Source organism: Mobula birostris, chromosome 3 (genome assembly GCF_030028105.1).
Source record: "Mobula birostris isolate sMobBir1 chromosome 3, sMobBir1.hap1, whole genome shotgun sequence".
Taxonomy (NCBI): Eukaryota; Metazoa; Chordata; class Chondrichthyes; order Myliobatiformes; family Myliobatidae; genus Mobula; species Mobula birostris.
In genome coordinates this window covers 211,750,945-211,767,490 of record NC_092372.1, presented here as the reverse complement: position 1 = coordinate 211,767,490, position 16,546 = coordinate 211,750,945, and the positions used below count along the sequence as shown (strand labels likewise).

At 43.3% G+C, this 16,546-nt stretch overlaps 1 protein-coding gene across 1 annotated transcript in view; it reads left to right on the top strand.

The window, feature by feature from the left end:
* Window positions 1–1,624: 1,624 nt before the first annotated feature.
* The window catches only part of dpp6a (dipeptidyl-peptidase 6a), a 515,918-nt gene continuing 500,996 nt past the window's right edge, over window positions 1,625–16,546 (top strand). Inside the window, exons 1-2 of the mRNA XM_072254436.1 lie at window positions 1,625–1,642; window positions 1,735–1,849. Of these exons, the coding sequence (XP_072110537.1) occupies window positions 1,625–1,642; window positions 1,735–1,849 (133 nt within the window). The remainder of the gene's footprint in view (window positions 1,643–1,734; window positions 1,850–16,546) is intronic.

Here is a 16,546-nt window from a genome sequence, read left to right as displayed (position 1 = left end):
CATGTGAAGCCAGGTGAGGTGGGAGAAGGTGATGGTGTGAGAAGCTGTGAGGTGAATCACTAACCTTGGCCTTGAAAAGGATCCCCAGCAGAGCAATTTCATGTCTGAATATTGAATGAGGGGAAAAAAAATCTCAGGTTCTCCCATTACTGAATCCCCTACTGCTAGCTGCTGCCAAGACTGATTCAGAAAGCGAGACCACTCTGAGTGAGCTGCTGGAGCCACGCACTTCCTGGAATACTATATGGCAGCGCAAAGCTGTTGCTCCATGAACTGATGAAAGGATAGAGGAAGATACAGCTGGATAAAATAACACATCTTGGAAGGAACCCACAAGCCTCTGCACCACAACAGCATGACGATCCTCGGAGAAGAATAGAGAGGTTTAGCAAGGTGAACCGCACTATGAAGGGTTTTACCCCAAGATGTTAACTATTTATTCCCCTCCATAGATGCTGCCCAACTTGCTGAGTTCCTCCAGCATTTTGTGCATGCTGCACCTCATTATTTCTTTGCACTATTTATAGAACATAGAACAGTACAGGCCCTTTGGCCCACAATGTTGTGCTGACCCTCAAACCCTGCCATATAACCCCCCACCTTAAATTTCTCCATATACCTGTCTAGTAGCCTCTTAAATTTCACTGGTGTATCTGCCTCCACCACTGACTCAGGCAGTGCATTCCACGCACCAACCACTCTCTGAGTAAAAAACCTTCCTCTAATATCCCCCTTGAACTTCCCACCCCTTACCTTAAAGCCATGTCCTCTTGTATTGAGCAGTGGTGCCCTGGGGAAGCGGCGCTGGCTATCCACTCTATCTCTTCCTCTTACTATCTTGTACACCTCTAAATGTCATCCTCCTTCTCTCCAAAGAGTAAAGCCCTAGCTCCCTTAATCTCTGATCATAATGCATACTCTCTAAACCAGGCAGCATCCTGGTAAATCTCCTCTGTACCCTTTCCAATGCTTCTACATCCTTCCTATAGTGAGGCGACCAGAACTGGACGTAGTACTCCAAGTGTGGCCTAACCAGAGTTTGATAGAGCTGCATCATTACCTCGCAACTCTTAAACTCTATCCCTTAAACCGATCCTTGTGGTTGCTAATAAACTAGGTCATCCACCAATAGGCTGGCGCTTGCACATTTACTGTGAAAGAACAAAAAAAAGACAAAAATTGTGTAATCATTGTCTGCCCAACCATCATGAGAGATTTCTTGTCCTTAATTTCCACTGTTGCTGTGGAACAGAATTCAAATATTTCCTAGTTTGTAAGTATTTTGATCCAAAGCCACTACTCGATTCACCAGACCGCCAGCCTCCGGATGGCCATTTTAGACCATTTCAATAAATGTCAACTCTATTGTCACCATGATTATGGATAAGGTTGTTACGTGTGCATGGAATAAGATGACAATGGAAGTAGTATGATTAAATGGTTTTACTGAGTCATGACAGTAGCAGCACTCACTGTGCAGCTTACAGTGTGGGAGCCATGATCTGAGTCCACCGAGACAAAAACATGCACTCAAAAGCTTGAGCCCAAAAGGGAGATACTTCAGCATGTAGGAGGCCCAAACGATTCACGTGCGTATCTGCAACATCCTCACTATTGATCTGGTATGGTACAATGGTCAGATGTAGGGTGTACAAATCATGCCACAGTCTGGTCTACCTATCAGCTGCCTCCTCTTTGTGGATGTATAATTCATGATGTTGTTTCTTTTTACAGGAACTGGTTGGGAGTAACCCTCCACAGAGGAACTGGAAAGGGATAGCAATCGCACTGCTGGTTATTCTCGTCATCTGCTCTCTGATTGTAACCTCAGTCATCCTCCTCACTCCAGGTAGGCAGCTTCATTGTTTAATCTCTCTGTGAGAAGCAAAGAGTTGCTTCATATATAACTTGCTGGGAATGCCCAGTTTGGGAGGAGAGTCTAGTTCATTATTTGGCTAAACATGATCCACCATTCGCTCAAAAACTTCCATGTTGCTTCTGACCGGTAAGTGTTTCTTGAACTTAAAGGAGAAAGAAATGTGTGCAGTCACTTGGAAGTGCAGTAAATTATTTCATTACACCGTTTGGACCAGCCAGTGGTGTAGTGGCATCAGCACTGGACTTCAAGGCAGATAGTCCTGAGTTTGAATCCAGACATGCCCCAACCTGGGCAGCAGCAGTATTTGTGCTGAAGAAAGGCCTGACAATCTACTTCCGCATCTTGCCATGAAAACCCTATGGACAACTACAATATCCATAGGATTGCCATGAGTCAACGACGACTTGACAGCGCTCAATAACAGCAACAGACCATAAGACCATAAAGCATAGGAGCAGAACTAAGCCATTTGTCCAATTGAGTTTGCTCCACCGTTCAATTATGGCTGATTTGTTCACCCTTTCAATCCCATTCTCTTGCCTTCTCCCTGTAACATTTAACCAATCGTAACCATTATGTAGGCAATGAAGCAGGCATATTGTACACATTATGCCTGCACAGGTAAAGGGTGAGGGGGGAAAAGTTTAAAGGGAACATTAGGGGGGGCTTCTTCACACACAGAGTGGTGGGATGTGGAATGAGCTGCCAGATGAGGTGGTAAATGCGGGTTCTTTTTTAACATTTAAGAATAAATTGGACAGATATATGGATGGGAGGTGTATGGAGGGATATGGTCCGTGTGCAGGTCAGTGGGACTAGGCAGAAAATGGTTTGGCACAGCCAAGGAGGGCCAAAAGGCCTGTTTCTGTGCTGTAGTTTTTCTATGGTTTCTAGGAAATTCTGCAGATGCTGGAAATCCAAAGCAGCACACACACACAAAATGCTGGAGGAAATTAGCAGGTTGGGCAGCATCAAGTGAGAGGAATAAACAATTGATATTTCAGGCCAATACCCTTTTGGCAGAGATTAAACAAGAGTGAGAGGAGGAACTCACATCAAAGTTGCTGGTGAACGCAGCAGGCCAGGCAGCATCTCTAGGAAGAGGTGCAGTCGACATTTCAGGCCGAGACCCTTCGTCAGGTGTGTTGCTAGAATTTCCAGCATCTGCACAACTTTGATGTGTGTTGCTTGAATTTCCAGCATCTGCAGAATTCCTGTTGTTTGAGAGGAGGAACTGTTCTCTTTGTTCTGTGTAACAGGAAAAAAGGTAACCTACACAGATCTAGTGTCTTCCACATCCACAGGAAATCGAACAGAGCGATTCACCACCAATAAACAACACAGCTTCTAATTTCTGTAAGAAATGTCACATAAGTTAACTGACCAGTAAGTCTAGTTAAAGTGTAGAACATAGAACAGTACAGCACAGGAACAGGGCTTTTGGCCCACAATGTTGTGCCAAATCAAGTAAATTAGTCATCAAATGGCCAATTAAACTAATCCCTTCTGCCTACACAATGTCCACATTCCTCCATTTTCATCACATTCATGTTCTTATCTACATGTCTTTTTAAAAGTCCCCAATATATCTGCCTCTACCACCACCCAAGGTAACGCATTCCAGGCAACCACTACTCTGTGCAAAAAAAAAACTTACTCCTCACATCTCCTTTAAAACTACCCCTTCTCACCTTAATGCATGCCCTCTGGTATTAGACCTTTCATCCTTGGGAAAGAGATACTCTTTGTCTACTCTGTGTATGCCACTCATAATCTTATAAACTCTCCTCGGCCTCCATTGCTCCAGAGAAAACAACCCAGGTTTGCCCAACCTCTCGTTATAGCACATGCCCTCTAATCCAGGAAGCATCCTGGTAAACCTCTCTTCACCCTCTTAAAAACCTCAGTATCCTACTTAGAATGGGGTGACCAGAACTGTATGCAATACTCCAGAATGGTCTAACTAGAGTTTTATAAAACTATAACATAATTTCCTGACTTTTGAACTCAATGCCTCATCTAATAAAGACAAGCATGATATATACCTTCTTAACCACTCTATGAATGTGTGGAGCCACTCTCAGGGAGCTATGAACTTGGACCCCAAGATCACTCTGCTCATCAACATTGTTAATGTTCTTGCCCTTAACAGTGTGCTGTCTCTTTACGTTTGTCCTCTCAAGCTGCAACGCTTCACACTTGGCTTGGTTAAACTCCATCTGCCATCTCTACAACTGATTTATATCTTGCCTTACTGTTTGTCAATCTACAGCACCACCAATGCTCGTATTATCTGCAAACTTACTAACCCACCCATCTACATTTTCATCCAGATCATTTATATACCTCTTAAACAGCAGAGGTCCCAATGCAGATCCCTGCTGAAAACCAACAATCACAGACCTCCAGCTAGAGTAAGTCCTATTGACCACTACCTTCTGTCTTCTTGGGCAAGCTAGTTGTAAATCCAAATGCCCGATTCACCATTGATCTCGTGCATCTTAATCTTCCGTGAAGAACCTTGTCAAATGCTTTACTAAAATCCATGTAGACAACATCCACAGCTCTACCTTCGTTGATCTCCATTGTCACCTTGCCAAAAAACTCACTCAAGTTGGTAGGACTCGACTTGCCCCACACAAAACCATGCTGGCTCTCTCTAATTAGGCCATGGTTCTCCAAAAGCTCAAAAATCCTGTCCCTGAGAGTTCTTTCCGGTATCTTCCCCACTACTGATGTGAGACTCACTGGTCTACAATTTCCAGGATTATCCTTGGTTTCCTTCCTGGACAATAGAACAACATTAGCTACTCAACAGTCCTCCCGTGACCTTGCCTGTGGCTAGAGAGGACACAAGATTGGTCCAGGCCCTAGCAATCTCTTCAATTGCCTCTCTCAATAATCTAAGGTATACCAGATCAGGCCCTGGGAATTATCCACATTAATGTTCTTTAAGAGAACCAACACAACCTCCTCCTTTACTTCAAAATGCCCTAGCATATTAATAATCTCAACACTGGTCTCCCGATCCTCCACTTCCTCCTCCTTGGTAAATACTGATGTAAAGTGCTCATTAAGGACCTCGCCCATATCCTTTGCATGAAGCAAATGTTTTCCCTTTATCCATGAGTGGTCTCACCCTCTCCCTGGTTATCCTCTTGCTCCTGATGTACGTACAGAATCCTACCTGCCACAAAATTGTCATGGCCCCTCCTAGCTTTCCTAATTCGCTCCATGAGTTCTTTTCTGGCTTCTTTATAATCCTCGAGGGCTCTGTTTGATTCTAGCTTCCTAAGCTTAACACAATTTTCCTTTTACACCTTGATTAAATTCCTCGACATCCCTTGACATCCAAGGTTCTCTTTCCTTGCTGTCCTGCCCTTCCTTCTGACTGGAACATACCTGTCCTGTACTCCCTGCAGTTGGTCCTTAAACACCCTACATCTGTTGGATACGAACTTGCCCAAAAACAGCTGCTGCCAATTAAATCTTCCTTAAATCCTGCCTCGTGTTGGTGCAATTTTCCCTGCTCCTGATGGTCACCGTCTATTATTTGAGCTCTGCACTCTGGGTGTGACTACCTCAGTGGAAGTTCCATCTGTAACATGTTCTGCCTCCGAGATGGTCTTCACATCCAGCTCCTGCTTCAGTTTCTTGCCCTTGTCAGTCAGGAGCTGAAGGTGGGTGCACTTCCTGCAGATGTAGTCGTCAGAGATACCACTCTAGACTCTGAAATTGCACACCTCACAGAAGGAGTATTCTGCCACCTTAACTATCCTGCCTACATTGAACCAAAAATTAAGGATTTACAGACAATAAAGAAGCTTGCCTGTTCTAACCTGTGCCTTCTCTTTGAAACCTTTGAGTTTTGCACTCACCTCGGTCACTTACTCAGTCTTTTCTCCTGAGTTTGTTCTACCTTCTCCAACTTCTCAAGCCCAAGTTTCACAATCCAAACAAATGATAAGAAATGACTCGGCATCCTTAGCCTGTTCTCACCAAAGCCTGACCACTCTAACACTAGTCTACTCACACACTAGCCACTCCCACAATGGCCACGCCACTTACACCTCCCTTTCTTTACATTGGCTCAAATAAAACTCACTCCCATCAAGACTTGTACTTTTCTAATAGCTACCACCCTCCAGTGATGTTGCTTTCTCACTTGCTAATTCAAAACAGGACTCACTCCTGACGAGACCAATTCTTTTCAAATTGTGATTGCAATAGATAAAGAAATTCCCTGTCCTTTCTCCTGCTTACCAATCATAGAGTCATAAAAAAATATGCAGCACAGAAACAGGCCCATCTAGTCCATGCCAAAACCATTTAAACTGCCTACTCTCAGTGACCTCCACCAGGACCATAGCCCTCCATATCCCTATCATCCATGTTCCTATCTAAACCTTACTTAAACATTGAAATCAAGCTCTCATGAACCACTTGTTGCTAATAGCTCATTCTGCACTCTCAGCACCCTTCAATCGTTTCATGGTTCGGAGGTGCAGTTTATTCTCTCCACATAATACAAGCACAAACTGCAGTACTCTGCCAAAAATGCAGAAATACTCTGCCAGGTGATGTGTGCTTGGCAGTGCCCCAAAGACAGCCGTGTCCTTCGGTATTGCTACAGGGTTAACGAGGAGAAAGTAGCTTTTCAGAGACTTTCCTCAAATGGACTCACCAATTGCTTAACTTATTTCTGTTTACACACATTTATTGAAAGCATCAAGAGGGCTCTTGGGGCATAGACAGGGTGAATACATGCAGTCTATTTCCCAGGGTTGGGGAATCAAGGCCTAACTGGCACGTGTGCTGCCACAGAGCAACACATTTCATGACATATATCTGTGGTAATAAACCCTGATTCTGATTCTGAAGTGTCATACTAAACTGTCAGTCTAGATTAGGGGTAGGCAACCTTTAGCACAAATAATTCTCTAGCATGCATTATTCATTAATTTGAGGCAAACCATAACTAGATGTATTTAAATGGATAATTCCCATACTTCCCACAGAGCCAAGAAGGTTGCTGACCCCTGGTCTAGATTATGAGCTCAGCAGGTCAGGCAGCATCCATGGAAACGATCAGTCAACGTTTCAGGCCGAGACCCTTCGTCAGGACTGAAGAGGGAGAGGGCAGGGGCTCTATAAAGAAGGTGGGGGGAGGGTGGGAAGGAGAAGGCTGGTAGGTGCCAGGTGAAAAACCAGTAAGGGGAAAGATAAAGGGGTGAGGGAGGGGAGGCAGGGAGGGGATAGGGGCAGGGAAGATGAAGAAGGAATAGGGGAAAGCATAATGGGTAGTAGAAGGAGGCGGAACCATGAGGGAGGTGATAGTCAGCTGGGGGCAGGGGCAGAGTGAAACGGGGATGGGGAAAGGGAATTAGTATTTTGAGTTTAGATTATGAGCTGAAAGCTCTGCACAATGATATGGAGGTTACATTTAAGCCAAGGCTTATCCTGCACGTAATATTGAATCAGCAGGCTGTCAATGTAGCTACAGGGGATTAGAAAAAGACTGCAACTTCTAATGGATGAAATCATTGCTTGCAAACAGAATTGCTCCCCGAAGGCACTACCCTTTCGTAATGAGTGCAGACTGATATGGCATAGAAGGTGATCCCTTGGCCCCTGTGTTTTGTCAGTTCTTGGGAGAGCTGTCCTAGGATTCCCATTTACCCTCTCTTTCCTTACAAATTTCAGAAATTTCAAACCTCTGCTAACATATTGATATGAGAACACACACTATTTGTTTATGACATCCTGAATGCTCCTTCAGTTACTGGGTCAGAGAATAGTGTTCTAGGCACATCCAGACAGCAGTGTAGCACAGCAAAGGAGAACACAATAGAGACTGAAACATCGAGACAGCAGACGATGTTTGCTGCTGTCAAAAGAAGGCGCACACACACACACACACACACCTCTCTCCCGCCCCCTCTCTCCCGCCCCCTCTCTCCCGCCCACCTCTCTCCCTCCCCTTCTCTCCCTCCCCCTCTCTCCCTCCCCCTCTCTCCCTCTCCCCCTCTCTCCCTCTCCCCCTCTCTCCCTCTCCCCCTCTCTCCCTCTCCCCCTCTCTCCCTCTCCCCCTCTCTCCCTCTCCCCCTCTCTCCCTCTCCCCCCTCTCCCTCTCCCCCTCTCTCCCCCTCCCCCTCTCTCCCCCTCCCCCTCTCTCCCCCTCCCCCTCTCTCCCCCTCCCTCTCTCTCCCCCTCCCTCTCTCTCCCCCTTCTCTCTCTCCCCTCTTTCTCTGTCTGTCTGTCTGTCTCTCTCTCTCTCCCCACTTCCACCATCCCCCCATCCCCCCTCAAGTTGGGAGGCTTAGAAATGTGACATGGAAGATTGTAACATTGGAACAGAGAGCTGATGGTCTTCTACAGAGGCGATGTCACGGGTAAGTTTTTTACGCAGAGAGTGGTGAGTTTGTGGAATGGGCTGCCGGCAGTGGTGGTGGAGGTGGATACGATAGGGTCTTTTACGAGACTCCTAGATAGGTACATGGAGCTCTGAAAAATAGAGGGCTATGGGTAAGCCTAGGTAGTTTCTAAGGTAAGGACATGTTTGGCACAGCTTTATGGGCCGAAGGACCTGTATTGTGCTGTAGGTTTTCTATGTTTTTACTTAGAGAGAGAGATGTGCCAAAGTGTTGGGATGGACTCGAGGTCAACGCCTCCTTGGGGCTTTTATTATTGCTTGCATATTGGGGGGGGGGGTCAGTGCTTTTGCTGTTGCTTGTGAGTGGGGGAGCAGGGGGACATTGGGGTTCTGACCTTTCTGTCACTCGTTCTTTGGGGATTTTTGTTTCGTGAATGTCTGCAAAGAGTAAGAATTTCAGGTTGAATACTGTATACATTCTCTGATACTAAATTGAAGCATTTGAAGACTGTATTTGCATATTCAGCAATAGTGAAAGGGTTTTTGTGGGACTTCTCTGTCACATTAATAGACTGTTCTGTTGCTGTGTTCCCAAAACAAAATGTACAGATGCTGGCATGAGGCTCCGTTTGTTCTGCACTGTGAAAGGCTGAAACAAAAACTGGTTTAGTAGGAGCCTGAATTTAGAACACACAACATATCTTCAAGTTAGCTTCTCAGTTATCAGCATCAATACCACAATCTCAAAAATAAATAACAGGATTTGCGAATGCACTTTGAATTCAACTTGATGAAGGGGAAAGCAACATTAGAATGATAATTCATTTGTCTTAATGGCCACTTTATTAGGTACACCTGTTCACCTGCTCATTAATGCAAATATATAATCAGCCAATCATGTGGCAGCAAATCAATGCATTAAAGCATGTGGTCATGGTCAAGAGGCTCAGTTGTTATTCAGACCAAACATCACAATGGGGAAGAAATGGAACATGTGACCTTGATTATAGAATGATTGTTGGCGCCAGACAGGGTGGTTTGAGTATGTCAGAAAATGCTGATCTCGTGTGATTTTCACGCACAACATTCTCCAGAGTTTACAGATGATGATGCGGAAAACAAAAAAAAACATGCAATGAGCAGCAGTTCTGTGGGTGAAAATGACTTGTTAATGAGAGAGGTCAAAGGAGAATGGGCAGTCAGGAAAGCTACTGTAACTCAAATAACCGCATGTTGCAACTGTGTTGTGCAACAGAACATCTTTGAACACACAACGTGTTAAACCTTGAAGTGGAAAGGTTACAGCAACAGAGGACCACAGACTTCATTCAGCTTCACTCGCCCCATCACTGAACTGTTTCCACAACCTATGGACTCACTTTCAAGGACTCTTCATCTCATGTTCGTGATGTTCACAGTACTGCTTTTTTTTTGTTGTTAGTATTACTAATAGTATTTCTTTTTTTTTCCTTTTGTCTTTACACAGTTTGCTGTTTGTTGTTTTTTGCACACCGGCTGTCCATGACGATGCTACAATCTTTCAATGATTCTATTATGGTTATTGGATTTATTGAGTGTGCCTGCGAAAAAATGAATCTCAGGATTGTATGTTGTGATATACACTACACGTACTTCAATAATAAATTTTCATTGGACTTTGAACATATTGTAGCCACTTTATTAGGTATGGCAGAGGAGTGTTGGTGGGCAATTTCATTGCCTTGCCAACCCTTTCGAATAAAGCTACATACTATGACAACACCACAAGCAAACAGAATGCAAATGATTGAGTAATTCCTTTTTCTATCAACTAGTCATAAAGAATAATGTAAGTGTGACTTCTCTATTGGCAAGGATGTTTCAAAATATTTCCTATTCCTTTGAATATACACACCTCCTACAAGTAAAGGAAATTCAGATTTATTACTACAAAACAGTTTTGCATCAGTGTGTTAAATATTAATGCACAGAGTATTAATGTTTATTGATAGCATTATTGTGTATCACAAGAAACTCCTACACATTTGATTGAGCCATCTACATTTTCATCTGTCCCTATCTTCAGTGCAAGTTATGTAGAAATGATTCCTTGAAAACAGATAGGAAAGCAATGGAAATTTAAGCATTATTTATCATATTTTACTCTCGTAGCTAACAAATGTAATTTGTTTTCAAAAATGGAATTTATATTGGTATTTGAGAGACTGGGTTGTAGTGGGTTTCTGATACATTCAGAATCTACTGAAGAGCTCATCCACTGTTCGATCTGCAGGTTCTGACCAAAGAAGTAAATGGCTGGAGTCACCTAGCACTATAGTGCAGGGGTGTGCGTCAAAAATCAAACTTACAAAAAGTTAGTGAAAATAACAAAATGGAAACTGCCAATATTTACAAAAAGCTATCTACCAGAAAATACAGTAATAGCTCCATACTATTTTTATACAGTGTGAACTCCTGGCAGCTCTGATCTCTCTCTCTCTCTCTTTCTCCCATTGAGGGCGATCTGCCCCATTTATTAGACACCAAGGAATACCATCTTTAATTACTTAAGGCTACACATGAATTAAAATCTGATGCACCCCACAATGTAGTTACAATCAATTTACAAAATAAACGGAAGTATCTACCTTATATACAGTATACAAGTAACATGTACAGAGTTACACATCCCTATTACTAAAGATATGGAATATTCCAGGAAAGGCACCATAAAGCCAACTATTTAGGACTCATTATTAGAATATACCGGGGGGGGGCGAGGGAGAGAGAAATGCGCACACTCAGTGCAACGGCAACAGAATGATAAGGGTGGGTGTGTGTGTGTGTGTGTGTGTGTGAGAGAGAGAGAGGACTGCATTTACTGAGTGCTCTTCATCTCATCCACATTGTCCATCTCTAGATATAGTCTTTAGATGTATAAATGAAATAAGAAAATAACAGAAAATGTTCTCATCTTTATCTTCTAGTAAAATGTTCAAGTTTAAAATAAAAAACAGAAAATACTGGAAGCATAAAACAACACAGCAGATAATAGACCCTTTGGCCCACCCTGCCTGTGTTGACCACGATGCCAATTGAAACTAATCCCATCTGCTGACAGGTGGTCTTTATCCTTCAGTCTCCTGGCTGTTTGTGTACCTATCTAAATGTCTTCTCAGCATTGCCATCCCATCTGCTCCCATCACATTCCCTGAAAACACCCGTCACTTTGCACTCTCCATATACAAAAAAAATGTCCCATTAACTGCCTTCAAAATCTCCCCCACTCATTTTAAATCTATGCCTGATGGTATTTGATATTTTTACTCTTGGGGAAAAAGACTCAGACCAACTATGTTATCGATGCGCTTTATAAATTTACGTACTTTTACCAGACAGGTATAACCTCAAGTTGAATACTCTTCATCAGAACTGGGAAAGAGAGAAAAAATGTTCGATGTAAATTATTAAAGTGAGTATATGTCACCGAATACTACTCTGAGATTTGTTTTCTTACAGGCATTTAGGTAGAACAAAGAAATACAATAGAATCATTGAAAAGCTACACACAAAGAAAGAATGGCAATTGTGCAAATAGAAAAAGAAACAAGAAATAAATAAATGCATTTAATTAAAGTAGATTAATTACTTATTATTATTTTTAAACTGAGAACAAGGTTTGTAGAGTCCTTGAAAGCGAGCCCACTGGTTGTGTTCAGTAAGTTCAGAGTTGAGGTGAGTGCAGTCATCCATTCTGGTTCAGGAGCCTGATGGTTGAAGGATAATAACTGTTTCTGAACCTGGTGGTGTGGGATCTAAGGTTCTTGTACTTTCTTCCTGATGGCTGCTGCAAGAAGCAATCACGGCTAGGGTGGTGATTGAGTAATTCCCTTTCCTATCAAGTAGTCATAAAGCATAATGTAAGATTGACTTGATGATGGAAGTTGGTTTCTTGTGACAGCACTCTTTGTAGATGTGCTCAGTGATGGGGAGGGCTTTACCTGTGATGAACGGGGCTCTAGCCCCAGTCTGTGCAGGCTTTTCCATTTCTGGGCAATGGTGTTTCCAGACCAGACCATGATGCAACCTGTCCGGATGCTCTCCACCGTGCATCTACTGAAGGGAGTTTTCAGGGCTGAGGAGGTGGGAGGAAGGTTAGACTGGGAGGAAGCATTGCCATTGTGATAACTTGTGGTTGATGGTTTAGTGGCAGTAATTCAAGACTGATAATACAAATGGTAAAGTGCAAGATTCAAGTCTATCTACAGCAGGAAATTTCATGTTTTAGGCCTACAAATATGGTGAAGAGTGTGTAAACCAAAATCAGGAAATATTTTCTTGTAGCAATATAGAAAAGATGTCTTCTTTTGTGATTCCAATACTGAACTGATTCCACAATCCAAGGCCTCTACAACGCTTGTCTCAATATTATTGATTATTTGTACTTGCACATTGGATGTTTGCCTGTCTTTGTGTGTAGTTTGTGTGTCTACAGTGAATGCCTGCAAGAAATGGAATCTCAGGGTAATGTATATGTACTTTGATAATAAATTTTCTTTGAACTTTTAGATATGAGATGTCTGCTAATAAAAGTGACAGGGAATTCAGGTGAATCCTCCCTTCCCGGGAAATAACTAGATATGAAGATCTCATTAGTACAGCGAGTAGTTCAGGCAGATACCACAGTTGTATCGAAAGGGAAATTAGATAAATACCTGAAGGAAAAAAAATAGTAGTCTAGTCTCCGCTAATACATATTGTGGTTAGGGGAGACTTGTGTGGTGCATAAACAGTGCCATTAATCACTTGAATTCAGTTCACTGTTTCTGTGCTGTATGTCCTGAGTTCATGTATATTGTAGCATCCAGGTGTCCATTAGAAAATGAGACTGATTCAACATTGATGATAAAATGTAAAACTGGATCTAAAAAATCTATTTTGTTGTATAAAATAAGAAGTGGAAGGGTAATCTGTCACTTCTTATTCGTCTTATTAATGGATGTGTGTGGGATCCAGATAACAGAGACAAGCGTAAGAGGGCAACTTTACTGAAAGCTGGTATGAATGTTAAAAATGATAGGGAATTGCAAAACATGGCTTAGTATTCATTCTGTGCTATTCAATTCGCATGGGTTGCAAATAGAAATAAGGACCTTAGGATTAATGCAAGGATGGGTTTTGAGCAATCTTGGATCCAAAGAGCAGAGATTGTCAGAGAGGAGGTTATTTACTCATAATTCTCTTTCAAGGGTTCCCTGTCTGAAGAAAGCTGTGGCCAGGGCAGTACACTGAGCAGTACGTCCAGCTGAGAGTGCTCAGGCTTGCATTGTGGCAGGTGAAGAGTTAACCAGTTAAGCACCCCTCAATAGTGAAGATGCTTTCTTACACTTCAGTGTCCTTAGCTTAAGCTTCATACTTCTCATTATTGATCTGTGTGTGAAGCACCTCGTATGGGTGGATAGATCGAGGTCGTAGAGTCACAGAAAAATACAGCACAGAAACAGGCCCTTTGGCCCATCTAGTTCATTCTGAACCACTTAAACTGCCTTCTCCCATTGACCTGCACATAGCTCTCAAAACCGCTACCATCTATGTACCTCTCTAACCTTCTCTTAAATGTTGAAATCAAGTTTGCATGCACCACTTCTGCTGGCAGCTCATTCCCCACTCTTATGATCGCTGAGTGAAGAAATTTCCCCTCATGTTCCCCTTAAGCTGTTCATCTTTCACCCTTAACCCGTGCTCGCTGGTTGTAGTCCCACTCAATCTCAGCAGAAAAAGCCAGTTTGCATTTACCATATTCGTAACCCTCTTAATTTTGTATACCTCTATCAAATCTCCTCTCAATCTTCTGTTCCAAGGAATAAAGTCCTACCCTATTCAATCTTTCCTTATAATTCAGGTCCTCCAGTCCTACAACATCCTTGTAAGTTTTCTCTCTACTCTTTCAACCTTATTTACATCTTTCCTGTCGGTAGGTGACCAAGACTGCACACAATACTCCAAATTAGGCCTCACTAATGTCTTACACCCTCTGCAAGGTATAACCTAGACAATTCCTCCAGGTCAGTATTGATAGAGGGCTGCACTGCTGCGGGTGCCAGGGTTTTGATGAAATGTGAAATTAAGCCGCAATCTGTCCTCTCAGGGGTGAAATATTGATACACAGGAGACTGTGGATGCTGGAATCTGGGGTGTGGTGATATCATGTGTAAGAACATGATTGGAGAGAGTTCTGAGCATGCACAGAAATGATTGAAAGATCTGGAAGCATGGCGCTGTAAGACGTGTGGTTGTTGCTGTTAAATAAAAGTTTTATTCTTCCAGAATATGGTTCTTTATTAGAAACCCACAGTACGTATTAATAGAAAGAACACAACATGGAGCAAAAAAAAAAGAGCTGCTGGAAGAACTCAGCAGGTTAGGCAGAATCTGTGGAGAGAAGAGGACGGTGACATTTCAGTCTGAGTCCCTTCATCTGGACTGATAGTGTAGAGGGGAGATGGTCTGTATAAAGGAGAGGGGTGGGGCAAGTGATAAATGGATCACCTGGGGTGAGTGCCAGATGAAATTCAGTAGGGGAAAAGTGGCTTGGAACTGGGAGCTCCAAGTAGCCACAGTGAAGGTGCCTGGTGAAGTGATAGCTGAGTCTGCACTCGGACCTTCTGATGCTGAGGAGACCGCACCGAGAGCTCCAAATGTAATAGATGAGGTTGGAGAGGTACGAAATATGAAATATCCTTTGGCAGGGTCAGACTGCGGAGGAACAGGCTATTGACCCACCATGTCCGTCTACCAGACTAATGCCATTGCCTTCTCTACCTTGGCAATGAAAGTGCTCACCTAGGTACTTGTGTGTTGTGAGAGTAACTGTCGCCAATTCTTACCCAAGCAGTGTGTCCCAGATTCCAAACCACCGCCTGGATGAAAAATAAAATCCTCAAATCCTCTCTAAACTTTCTACCCCTTAAATCTATGTGTCTAGTTTTAGACACATCTGCTTTGGAGAGAGGTTTCTTACTACTGTCCATTCGTTACATGCAGTGTCACATGACATCTTTCCATGACCCTGATTGTTCTTGGCAAATTTTTCTACAGACGTGGTTTGCCATTGCTTTCTGGGCAGTGTCTTTACAAGACTGGTAAACCCTGTCATTACCAATACTCTTCAGAGGTAGTCTGCCTGGCGTCAGTGATCACGTAACCAGTACTTGTGATATTCTCCAGCTGCTCCCATTGCTTCATGAGACCCTGATCAAGGCTATTCCCTGCCTAAAGGTAGCCTGCAGGCTAGTGGAGGGAAGGAGCACCTTACACCTCCTTTGGTAGAGACGCATCTCCACCCTGCAGTCTTACTGTGCCCCGTATATTTTTGTACACCTCTATCAGGTTCCCTTTAGCCTCCTCCATTCCAAAGTAAACAAACCTAGCAGATCCAGTCTCTATCCAAGCAGACCCCATCCGTTGAACAAGAACAGGGAAGGTCTGACCCAGTCCTGGTTATTATCTATTCCTCAACATGAATACCAATCATCAGTGCCTCAGTCTTGCTGGAACTGATGGACTGTATGGAAATTGGAATTGGTTTATTATTGTCAAGTACAGTGAAAAGCTCTTCATACAGATCAAATTATTACACAGCTCATTGATGTAAAACCATACCAAAATGCAGAATATAGTGCAACAGCGCCCATGTTCAACTCAGTTCACCACATACTTTAAATTGGGCACAACATTAGATATAGCATGAGGAAAGACATTTGGCCCAAACATATCCATGCCATCCAAGATGAATATTTAAGTTCATCCCAGTTCCCAGCACTTGGCCCATATCCCTCCAAACTCTTGTCATCCAGATACCAGTACACATATTTCTGAAGTACTGATGTACCTGCATGAACTACTTCCTCAGTCCTCTGATTCTATGTATCTACTGTCAATTGTGTAAAAAGGTTACCCTTTAAGTTGGTATTAAATCTTTCACCTCCAACCTTAGAACTATGCACAACACACTGGAGGAGCTCAGCAGATTACGCAGCATCCGTGGAAACGAACGGTTAACATTTCGGACCGAGACCCTTCATCAGGACTGAAGAGGGACGGGGCAGAGGCCCTATAAAGAAGGTGGGGGGAGGGTGGAAAGGAGAAGGCTGGTAGGTTCCAGGTGAAAAACCAGTAAGGGGAAAGATAAAGGGGTGGGGGAGGGGAGGCAGGGAGGGAATAGGCAGGAAAGGTGAAGAAGGAATAGGGGAAAACACAATGGGTAGTAGAAGGAGGCTGAACCATGAGGGAGGTGATAGGCAGCTGGAGGAGGG